A 12787-nucleotide genomic window follows, 5' to 3' on the forward strand; every position below is an offset into this window, starting at 1 on the left:
TGTTATAAAGAATATAGTTTTCTCTGGTTTTTATTTGATCTTTTTATTCTCTCTAAAGACGGAGTCTTAAAGAATGTGGACTACTTCAAAAACAGAATAGAAGCACTCACATTGACACATGGAGACCTTTACAGGTTTCTGTTTACCCAGGGATATATATATTTAAAGCCCTAGATAACAAAATATTAAGAGTAGAATTGGGAGGCAGCCTTCCATATTGAAGTGCTAGAGTAAAATCTTAGGTCACAATGATTTCATACAAGTAAATGTTAGTTTGGAATGTGAAGGAAGGGGAGTGTGTTTCAATTTCATTTCTGTTGTCAGTGTTTTATGTTTTAATCCTGTCACAAGCTTTGGATTAAAAACTTGTTACATTTATCATCATACTCAAAGAAATTTTTAGGCTCAAGCAGAACAAATCAATCAGTATATTTATATAGCTCTTCCCTGGCCTGGATGGAGCAGTGGTGCATTTTTAATTTTCATAAAGAATTGTCAAAAGCACCAGATACAAAGGTAATGTTTTGTTTATTTTCTCCTCCTTTTTTTCTAGGATTATGACAGTTTTTTTGAATCAAAGGAAAGCAACACTGTCTTTTCATTCTTAGGCCTGAAATCTCGGTTGCCATCAAAGGTAGGTAAATCTTTTCTTGTTTTAAAATTCATCTTTCTTTGCCTTGGCTGGGTAGCTCAGTTGGTTAGAGCATCATCACAGCATGCCAAGGTTGTGGGTTCGATCCCCAGTCCGGGCACGTACAAGAGGAAACCAATGAATACATAACTAGGTGGAACAGCAAGTCAGTGTTTTTCTCTCTCTCTTCTCTCTCTCTCCCTTCCTCTCTTTCTCTAAAATCAATAAACGGTTGTTGTTGATTGTTCTTAATTGAGGTTGAAGGTGTTAGAGGAATGCATATATGAGTGTATCCTAATGCACAATTAGAGACTGCCCAGTGTAAAAACACAAAAAGAAGCCTAGTTTTTTTTTCCTTCTTTTCAATTGTTGCTGTATGTTAGAGTTCATTTATAATTTAATTTATTTATAATTTATATCCCCTTCTTCCAAGAAGAATTTAAGGTAGCAAAAAGTAGTAGGTGCTTTCAGTTTTAAAGTGCAAGTTTACATTACTTTATGTTTTTGAAATAGCAGCATCAAAGGCATATTTTTAAGGTCTTTTGCATGTTTAATTCATTTAAATTGGAAGAGAGATGGTCTGCAATAACAAATAGTCTTGAAAAAACTCTACAGTTCTTAAACCAATAAAAATGTTTTTTAAAGCTACTTTATTATATCACATATACTTTACAAAACACAAAAGCTGAAGGGTTTTTAATATTTAGACCTAGAAATGATATATATTATTACAATATTGGGAAACACGTAGATTCACATGCAGAATTTAAAAAATAGCATTCCCTTTTTAAATAAGATATTTTAATTATCTCCCCTTTAAAAATACTTTTTTTTTCTGATTATGAAAGTAGCCTAGGTTCACTTAGAAAAATTGGAAATATTGAGAAAGTACAAAAAAGTATAGAGTAGAAAATAAAAATCGCACCACCCAGAGATAACCACATTAACCTTTTTGTTGTATTTCCTTGCAGTCTTTCTATACATCACAGTTGAGGTTTTGACTGGGTTGCAGTGAGACTGAATTCTAAAGTGTTATTTTAAACACTGAATTGAAAGTGCATTACTGGGAACTTTGGTTTCTGTAATAGGTCTTTTGAGGCTACCCAGGAGTTGTACCATTTCTGGAAAACCTGTTGGGGGAAGGCAGGGACTATCAATAATAAAAATTATACACCAGCACCTCTAGTTTGTAGTCAGTGTGAAATGTTGCTTTGTTTTGGCATCAATCAGTCCACAAATGGTTGTGGGCGGTTTCCATATACATGTTTTAAACAGAGGCTAAACCCACATATATAATATTAAAAAGTTCTTAAGATTATTTTTATGAAGATGGAACAGTGTAATACTTGTGGGAAATTGTAGTATTTTTTTATAACATGTTTCATCCAAGGATATTAAACAGTCCAGATTTATCTTCAAAGAAGTGGAAAAAACTGGGGTAGGAGTAATCTAATGGATGCATAAATCCAGTCAACAACATTATCTATGCAAAAAAATTACTGTGTGCTTGCTTGCTTTGCTCTTATTTTCCCCAAAGATTTGGATTTCTTAGAGACTATGTGGGCTGACTATTCTACTTTTTATGTTTATTTTTCCTATCCTCACCTGAGGACATTTTTTGGTGCTTTTTTGAAAGAGAGAGAGAGAAAAACATTGATGTGAGAGAGAAACATTGATTGGTTGCCTTCTCATTGGCGCCCCAACTAGGGAAGGAACCTGCAACCCGTGTATGTGCCACGACTGGGAATTGAACTTGCTACCCTTCAATCTAAGGGACAGTGCTCCAACCAACTAAGCCACTGGCCAGGACTGACTGTTCTACTCTTTAAAAATGTTTATTCTCTCAGAAATGTCTCAAGAAACCTATGATCTATAAAATATGCACTCTCACATGACTTGTGACCATAATATTCAAGTTGATTTGATGCCAATGATGTTGACATGATTTTAGCAGACCATTCCTAAGGCAGTGGGGGCTCCAGGTATAACCTCCCATTCAGCCCACATTTTCAGGTGCTTGCATCAGTCATACCTGAGCAGGAGCACATGGAACCAGAGTAGAAGTTCATGGTGCAGTGTTTTTGCCACCCCCATCATGAGGCATTTGGGGCCTTAAGGGTTAATAGCAACTCATACTACATTCGTCTTCATAAGAGAGAAATGAAAGTATCTTTAAGAGCAATTCAGCATTTCCCCCCTTTCTAGTTACTTATTTTTTTACTTTGGTGGTAATTATAAAATCTGTACTCTGGGGCCTGGACAGAGCATTCACAGGTGTGATGCACTAAAAGGTGCATCACCTCCTTTCCTGCCCTCGCTACATTATACACACCTAAAACACAAGGCTAGAAAGCCTGCCAGGGAACATGACTTGCTCTGAGCCAGCGAGGAGACAGAAAAGAGATGCAGGAAAAGAACACTGTGGGCACAGAGGGCAGAGGGGCAGTGTAGGCTGGCAGTTTTCAAAGCAGACAGTGCAGGGGAAAGTGCAAGGTCACTAAATGGTGGCCTTCGGGCCACACTGGCTCTGGACGTGTTTGTCTGTACAAGATATTTTTAAAAAACATTAAATGAGTTGTTAATATTTAACATAACAGATTTCCCACCTTTCTCGAGAAGCTAGAAAGTATAGGAAACATGGGGAAACCCACTTTCTTCTCTTGCTGTCTGGAGCCAGCAGTGTTTGGCCCACCATGGCACCTACTTAAGAAAAGGGGAGTGTTTTCACTAATAACTTTCAGGTAGAAAACCATCGAGTTAGTTATTTTAATAGACTCAAAGCAGGGACTGAAGTAGAAGTTTCTGCTTTTGGATTGCTGCCGTTTGGGAGTGATAACAACTGTAAACTGAGCACTCACCAGCCAGAGCTGAGGCAGGTCAGAGGCCCTTCTATGCCAGGTGTCTGTTTGGTGGATGAGTCATGGAGCCATCCTGGGGATTGGGGCGGCAACTGTTTGCCGGTAGGCGCGGCCATACAGTGCTGCTCTTCACCTTGCGTCACTGCCCAGGGGCCCCCTGAGAGAGGTGACCCATGTACACCTCACTCTCCCAGGTGCGAGTGGAACGGTACCTCTGAGAGGAGTCTTGGCAGTTGTTGAAATGTGGCTCTTTTCACTTTTATATTTGGCCAGTTAGGTGTGTGGGACTTAAATCTAGCTTCTTACTCTTGAAATCCAGGATTTGTTTATCAGTCACATGGGGGTGATTTACTGTGATTCCCAACATCTCTCTTCCTGACATTTAAAATATCACTGCCAGGGTGAATTTTCTTGTCAATACAATGCAATAACTAACTTTTTTTTTTTTTTAAATAAATAGGCAGAACCTTAGAGAAGACAAGTGGAAGATGATGGAGATGCATTTTGGAGCACCCCCTGGTACTCAGCACACACCTGCTTACCTAATGCATCACTGGGACAAAAGCCACATTCATCATCAGTAACTGCTTGCAATAGGAAAAGGTGTTTTTGGAAGACATGGGTATAATGGGATTGCATGATTGCTTTAAACCAAATCAGAACTGTGGTGGGTTTTTTCTTATTTTCAGAATTGCCTGCAGTTTCCTCACTAACCTGGAGGTACTGTAACCTGTTACAGGTGTGATTTCTTAATGACTGAAAGATAAATGAGTGGCATCATCAGAAAGTGCTGGATCTGCCCTAGGTTGTAGTTGATGCCAGTGTTGCTCAGACCTGCTTCTCTTTAAGCTGCCTGGATTGTGTCTAAAATTAGTCTGCCAGGCTATTAGAACCTGTTGATCAAAAAGATAAAAAAGAAGTTTTGGTTGACAAAGGGATGGAAATTTTTGCTACAGAATCACAAATGTAACTGTTCCAGTGCTTTGTAATAACACCTACAGAAAAAGTTGGATGTTGCTGCCTTCTTTTGGTAATGTAAACTCTTATCCCCATAAATCCAACATGTTTCCAGAAATCACTGTTGCAACAGCGTTCAGAACCAAGTTATAGGGATGAAAATAATTGCTATTTTGGAAAATAGATGATGCTTTATCTCTTGCAAAGGGAAAGTGTCACCTAAATGCATAAGACTGCTTAAAAAATATATTTTAAGAGGTGCACTAATTAGAGTAAATTTATAGGAAAAGTTATCTGACTCATATGTGAAGGCATTTTCAGCTCTAGCAACTTATACATGAGTGCACATATCAATGTATTTTTAAATGCAGCTACTCTGAGTAACAGTTGCTTATACTATTTTGTGAAGGGATTATATTTTTTTTAGAAAGGAAGATCTTGGTTGGATATATTTTGTGAACCCTTGATGAGGCATATTAAAATATACTAATATTGCTGCACAATTTAATTTTTTTCCTGTCTTTCCATTGGTTTTGTAACTTTGCCAGTTCTTATTTCTGGCCAATGATTAGTCCCAGATTTTTCAGATTAATGTAGACACGTTCTCATTCCATAGATAAGCTCAGTGAGTTTTCAGAGCAGCATATATGAGAAATAGGCTGTTGGAGATAAATCTGAATTGTACTTGGCATGCAAAGTCTTGACTCCCTTTGGAGCGGATGCTTATAAGCATTGAACATGTCTGTTGTATTAGGGCAGAGGCTACTTTTTTGCATCCTTATCCCTGCTTACATGCTTTAAGAGTTTTTAGTTGCCAAACATGGGAACAGCCTTGACTAGGATAAAGCATCAGAGGGTTGCCTAAAATATTCTGCTATTCTCAGCATCATGTTGCTGGACCTGCCATTTAGATTCTGAGCAGGAAGTTTATAAGAAATTGAAAGAACAGAAGAATTAAAGCCCTGTCTCATATATATGTCCCCTCATCCTCCAACTTGCTAAATGTGGACTGTTAGATGCTAAAGTTGAAATCTCTGCCTGAAATTTGCAGCCCAGGACTCTCCAACAAGAAAAAAAGCATGCCACAGATTTCTGCTTGACTGGAACAGATACGTGATCTACAGTTTTTGCTCCAAGGAAAGCTATTGTGAAATCATGGGTATTACTGCTTAGTTTGCATTCAGTAAGATCCAGGTCAAATTCCATTTGATGAATCCCAGGGACTATCCAGGAAATTTTGTTAACTGGATATTGTGAAAGTATGTGAGTCTTCTGTTAAGACTTAGAATTTCTTTTTAATCTACGGCAATTAAGTTTTTTTTTTAGTGTTACAATAATGATCTAATTTATTTTGTCTACTCTTGCCAGTGAGAACCAAGAACCAAACTTGTTAAGATTGAGGCTTTATAAGTTAAATTCCACGGTTGTAGGATCAATATAATGCTTGCTAAACAAAGATTTGTTTTAAAGCTTTTGAATTACTATGGCTGTGGTAGGCCCACTATGATTCTTCTAAACAGACTAAATGAATAGTAGTGCTAAATTATTATCATCATTACACACCATCCACCCCTCACCCCACTTTTTTTTTTTTTAATCAGCAAACAAATAGGAGAGATCAGCCTCAGCTGGTGCTACATTTGTCCTGAGTGAGCTAGAAGCACATTGCGTGGCATTAATGCATATCCAGGCTCTGCAGAGCTCTGGGGATTGCCCTCTGGGACCACACTGTCTTCAGAGAATATTGTGTCCTTCCTCATACTATTTTACCAGCTGACTTTCAAACATATAATAATTTTCTTGTGCCTTTAGATTTAGGTAATCACAGTCTTAACAGCCTAGGAAAGAAAGTGGATGGGAATTGCAGGCATAGATGTAATTTCAAGGGCATTGCAAGACAGAGTTTTTGTTTATTTCCTGTAGTATGCTTGTTGGGACAAAGGAAATGTGTTGCCAGAAATCAAAGTATGCCATTTTAAAATTAGCTAAAATACAGAGTGCCATCCTGCTGGGTGTAGGCAGACCAGAAGGAGATTTAGTTGGGGAAATACTTGTTTTTTTTTTCCAAATTCTGGTGTTCTACCAAAATCAAAGAGGAGAAAAGGAAGACTTTTTCTTTTTTTTTTTTTTTTTTGAGACTTTAATATATTTTAGGTTTGTTTCTGTTATAGATTTATTCAACATCCTCACATAGATGTTTTTGTATTACATGAACTTATAATGAACTAAAACTATTCTTTCCTCTGTTATTGAAAGGTACCAAAGTCTCTTACTGTTTTGTTTGTTTTGGTTTTTTAAAATTTGATTTTGCCATAGAGGGATTTGCTTTTCCTAGAAATACTTTTCATTTAGCAATTAAGTGTCGGGCCCATTGTGATCTGCATAATTGTTAGTTTTCGACTTCAATTTGTATGCATTTTGTCCTTAAAGGCATTGGTGAAATCTCAGGTTTTATATTCAACATTAAAAAGGAATACATTCCAGAAATCACATATTCTGAAAATGGAGTGTTTGTTCCCTACCATTTCTTACACCTCTTCTAATTTTAGTTCTGTGTTTGGTTGAAACTTCCCTGTTCAGTTGGGATGCTCTGTTTCCACTCCCATTTGTGAACCCCATGCCTCCAGATTAATCGTAAAAATGCAGACATATCATTTAACCATTTGAGGAGATGTAGTCTTCTTTGTGTGTGTGTGTTGGGAGGACACCACAGAATCATCTTAGACAATGACTGGGACCAAGGATGGTGCTATATCACTGGTCCGTTGGTTGCTTTAAATAGTGGGCTGTAATTTCCTGAGTTCACTGAGGCCCCAGGCTGGCGGATTTGTTCTTCTAATTGGGGGCAGAAAATAAGTAGTGTACCTGCCACTCTTAATAGAGGGGCCCCCTTTGATGCAGCCATCTCTGAAAGCAGAAGAAAACATTTCTGAAGGCAGTGTCTAAAGTTGATCTCATCACTGAACTATTTCAAACCTTAAACACCAAGACAGGGGGAGGGTGAAGGAAGAGATAAAAGAGAACAGGCTGTAAGTTTGCAGAGTGTGCTAAGAAGCCACCCACTTGTAACCCTGACTTTCAAAGTTTTCCTAGTTCTAGAAATGCAGGTCAGGTTAGTTTAGTCATCTTTTGAATCAGCAGACATGGAGCCCTTAGAATGTTATAGGTACTGTCTGAGCAGAGCCATAGTTTCCACCCTGAAGGAAGAGAGAAACAGAAGCAGAAACTGCAGTTACAGCTGAGTGGTGGATGAAAGAGTCTGTGCATTGTGCTCCTGGCGATGGGCATTATCTGAGACATGATGGATAATCTTTTTCTATGTTTGTTAAAACAACTCCAATTTAAAATTATTTCATATATGCAATGGAACATATATGCATACACACATTATATGTATATTGTATATATACTATATATATGTATGTAAAGAGTAATAAACCCCTGTGCCACACCAGCTTACTGCCTCTCCTTTCAAGCACCGTGAGCTCTTCTCTGACTCTATCCCATCCTAGTTTGACAGCGGAAGCCCCTCTCCTGAAGTCTTTGTTGATCATAGCCTTTCTGTCCTTTTCCAGTTTTCCTCCATGTATGTATCCTTAAATAATAAAAATGGAATTAAACTATTCTTCTGTCACTTCCTTTTTATGTCCATTGCAATCGGGCATTATCATTTTGAAACAAATACCCTAGCTTGTTTATTTTCACTGTTAAGTTTTATCCTACTGAATGACTGTGTCACAGTTTTCCCCTTCTGTTGCTGGATGTTGAACTGCATCTTTTAAACAGAAAAGGGAAATGTTGTTATGAATATTTTTTATGTGATTTCTGGTGCACATATGCAAGTGTGGATGAATACCTTGAATAGAATTGGTGTGTCATTTAATAAAACACATCATTAGCTTCAACAGATAAGGCCAAATTGTTTTTCAAAGTAATGGTACAACCTTACACACCCACTGGTATACTAGAACCTCCGGTTCTCTAGCTCCTCACCAATTTTTGGGATCATCAGACTCAAATTTTTGCCAAACCTAATGTAAAATGGTGTCTTGTGATTGCGTTTTGCATGTATTTGATTACTAGTAGGTTGAACGTTTTTTATTGTTGGAATTCTTATTTCTTCTTGGGAATCCCTCTTCCAGTCTTTTACCTTTTTTCTATTGTGTTTTTAATTATTAATTTTTGAAACTTACTTATATCTCTTATCAGTTAATACTTATTTAACTATTAAAGAGAAACTACATTTAGAGTGGAAAAATGTTCTGAGGCCATTCCAGAAGCATGAGAAATATGTGAAACTTTATTCTATTTGGAAAAAATAAAGTTAAATGCATATATTGAATTTTATATTGTGTGCTAGTTTTCAGCTTATCAGCAGTATCATCCTAGAAAAGATGTACTTTGGAAACTTCTCTATGCTCTAAAAGTATTTATTCTTTGAACTTATTTTAAGGCTCATCAACTCCAGTTATTTGGTAGGAAATGAATGTCATGATTTGGTTTTCTAATACAGAATTTCTCCAGAAGGAAATCTTTATATAGACTGCATATTTATATATGCACATTTCCTTAGCATTTCAACACATAATAAGCTTAGAGCAATAGGCCAAAATTATATACATAAACAAGCATTTAAAAAACTTATTTAAGTCATAGGAGATTGTATTGAACCTCGTCGGCGGCGGCGGCGGCGGCGGCGGCGGCAGCCGTCCGTCTCGAGAGACGATGGTGTAGCTTCTTAAGAGTCTATCTGCACCACCGAGAATGGCTGTGCAGTCCGACTCGGGAGTGACACGGTATCTGTCTCCTCCCGTGTTGAATCGACATCTTGCGATGACGCTGGAGTGTCCTCTCCAGTGAAGCTGAAGCTACAGAGCCTGGGCAGGGTGATATGGAGGGTCTGCTGTTGCCCATGCAGCAGACCCCCCCTCTCTTCGCAGCTGAAGGGTCCAAGGGAAAGACGGAGTCAATACAGCTTGGCTTCAGGTGCACCGCAGGAGTTGCCGGTGTTGACTACAACGTCAAACCGCCTTAGGGACTCCGGCTCCGGATTTTCTGTCGGGGTTTACTCCCTTAGCCCTTCCCCTGAAGAGGTATGCCGCATGGCAGCGGAGGTTTTTTGGAGTCAGAGTTTTCCTTCTCTGATGTGCCCTGACTGGAAGATCGAACCAGCGACACTTAGCTCGCAGGCTGACGCTCAATCCACTGAGCCAAACCAGCCAGGGGAAGTATTGAACCTATACCCATAATTAAATAAGCCTTAAGTTGAACGAGGAAGATCAGCATCGTGTGAGTGTAACCCAGTGTGTTGTGACAGTAGCATGTTTTCCTGCATGTAAACTGGTTAGTTGGTATAAGAACAAGAAACTACAATGTGGTCTTATTTTGTGAGGCTCCTGCTAACCATGGGACAGCATTTTTAATAGACTAAGGAATGTGGCATTGGACAGTATTATTAACTGAAAACCTGGTACTGCTTATAATGACTTGCACAAAGATTTAGACCTTTTGATAAAACAGCTCTCTCCACACATAAAATATACATCATTTTTGGTTCTATAATAAAATTCACTATAACCAAACTTTCCACCGAAAAACTTCTGGTGTAGATAATTTAACATTAATGTTAATGGAAATGAAAGCTCTATAGTACAGAACAGTGCTATCAAGTATGGTAACAAGCCGCATAGAACTGTTAGCACTTGAAATTACCCGTTTGCATTTGTGATGTGCTGTGAGTGTAAAATACAGTCCAGATTTTGAAGAGTTAGTATGAAAAAAATGTACAATATCTCAATTTTTATGTTGATTATGTTTTTAAATGATAGTATTTAGGATATATTGTATTAAATATTAAACTTTTAATGTGGCCACTAAGAAAGTTTAAATTATGTCTGTGGCTTGCATTATAGTACTGCTGGACAGTAGTGTTCTGTACCAGCCTCCTTACTTGAATTTACAATAGAGAAATTAATACCTTTACAAGATATTCAGGGTTTGGGCAAAAGACCTCTTTTTTTTTTTTTTTTTTTTTAAATTTGGAATTATGAAAGGAAATGTGAATATCGTTTGGAATATAATTTTCTATACTGCTGCCAAGATAAATGCTTTTCTCATGTTGCTTTTTTTGTCCTCTAGATTCAAGCCTTTTTGTAGTGTGTGTATGTGTGAGTGGGTGGGGATGCATGTTCTATTTTTCCTGAAATAAAGAGTAATGTGTGTGTATTATAACATGGGACACCTGTCTTATGTATCCATCCTCTTGTTCCTTGATTGTCCTATAAGTTGATGTCCCTGTTGAATTGACCCACATCTGTGAAAATGTCATGGTGGCATTTTTATGTTTTTCCTTTTGTTAAAGAGGGAATTTAATGAATCATACAGATACCCATCCATAAATTGCAGAGCCGTGATGAATATTAATAGGATTTTGTCCTAGATTTCCCAAAATGTTAATTCTCTGTATCTGTAAAACCCATTTGAGCTCATAATAATATATGGATAATGAGCTTTTAAAAAGTGTCTTTCTGATCTCACTGCCAAAGATGGAAACAAAATGTGAGTATTAAGGAAAATACCTTACTTTCCCTGCCCGGGGTGGTTAACCACTTTCTTTTTTGCTACTATCTTAGCGGAATAGTTTTTGGGAAAAACCTGTGTTAGTTGTGGTATTAAAATAATTAGTGGTAACAATACAGGTTAAGTGAAAGAATATTTGGGGGAATTGTTTTGTTTGAGACCCTTCCCTGAAATAAGAGGGTGACTACACTGCAGCCTTTGGAAGCCAGGAGCTGCTGGTCCCCTGTTTCTGTAGCTGCTTTTGCTGGTTTGGGGCTCCTTGTTTGTCATTCTAATGAACTACCGCACCTAGGGAGGATTTTGCCTTTGTAGATGGGTGGCTTAACTTGTCTGAGATACATTACAAACATTCTTAACACTAATTTGATTTAGTTTATTGATATTATTCCATCTGTCAAGTTGGGATACTATTTTTATCTTATTTTTCTTCCTGTCAGTCATTTTATGCCATGTACTAATAACATCACTGGGCTGAAATACTGTTTAGGGGCTCTGGGACAGCCCACAGCTAGGCTTAAAGATGACTTAGATCAGGAGCTGGGGCAGAAAGACCCGCAGTTTGGCATCGATTCTGTTATCCGACCAAACTTGGCCTTTTTTCTCTCCCTGTCTTTAGTGGTAAACCACTCTTAAATAATCTGTTTCCAGCCACATCCTAATCAACTAGTACAGTGGGTAGCAAAAGTGTTGACAGCAGCACTCTTTTTACTCCCCAGAATGGCAACAGGAAGGAATGACTCCGGCTGCAGCTTCCCTTACTATACTGTTTTACATGTCTAATATTTATTATCTATATCCCAGTCATAAATGAGAAGCTGAATACTGACAAGTTTCCCATCCTAGTCACAAGGTGACTGGGCAAGCAGAATTTTAGCAGTTACATATTTAGAGGTAAAATGACTACAGTATTCTGACTTGTGGACAGTTTCCAAAAGACAACAGCAGGAAACCCCCCTGTCATTCACTCATTTAGGGCCAGGGTGCCTCTAAGTGAGACCATTCCAGAGTGACCTAGTTGTCTAGGGACAGCTTTACAGGCACCCTAAAACATAAACAGTTACATCTGCAGTGAAGATGGGCAGAGGTACTACTGGGATCAGATAAGCAGGCAAAATGATAGAGATATTTGGGTGGTAGTGGTTTCTACCAAAACATACAGGTCTTCCTAAAAATGGGTTTTTAGGAGAGAATGAATTTTAAGTGTTGGTGAAGATCTGTTTTCTCCAATGTTTTCATCATTACTGATAATTTTATCAGTCATTCTCATTGAAATTGACCTTTTATTGGGTAGTATTTTTGATACCAGCATGGTGCCCAGCGTGAGGGAGGGGCCACAAGAAACGCTTGATGACAGATATCCCCACCCCCAGGCAAAGATGCATAGGAGGCCTTGCACAAAGTATGCGTGAGGCCAGCGAGAATGACCTCCTAGCCCCTTCTACTCTCTGATTGAAGGTGGACCAGGGGACACAGAAGCACACGTGCCATAAATGTCAACTGGCAGCAGGGGGAAATGCTGTCCTGTCAGTCTAGCCTAGGAAAAGTGCAGAATTGGATGGGGACCCTCCCTGAGCTTGCAGATGTCCTGGCAGGGGAGATACAAACCAAAGCTCCCTGTCCATGGGAGGCGGCGAGGGCATGGCGGTGCCAGCCCCACACTCAAACTTCAGGACGGAGCCTGAAGCTGGACAGTGGCCGGTTAAGAAGCTGAGCTGCTTGGATGGCCCTGCTGCAGCCACCTGCAGTTCCCAAAGGATAGTTT

General features: G+C 38.6%; 1 protein-coding gene across 1 annotated transcript in view; it reads left to right on the forward strand.

The window, feature by feature from the left end:
* Positions 1-6570, forward strand: part of SH3BGRL2 (SH3 domain binding glutamate rich protein like 2) — a 53979-nt gene extending 47409 nt beyond the window's left edge. Inside the window, exons 3-4 of the mRNA XM_090282690.1 lie at positions 554-634; positions 3950-6570. Of these exons, the coding sequence (XP_090138816.1) occupies positions 554-634; positions 3950-3961 (93 nt within the window). The 3' untranslated portion in view covers positions 3962-6570. The remainder of the gene's footprint in view (positions 1-553; positions 635-3949) is intronic.
* Positions 6571-12787: the final 6217 nt, after the last annotated feature.

Source organism: Furipterus horrens, unplaced genomic scaffold, assembly GCF_987537825.1.
Source record: "Furipterus horrens unplaced genomic scaffold, mFurHor1.1.pri manual_scaffold_6, whole genome shotgun sequence".
NCBI classification, from domain to species: domain Eukaryota; kingdom Metazoa; phylum Chordata; class Mammalia; order Chiroptera; family Furipteridae; genus Furipterus; species Furipterus horrens.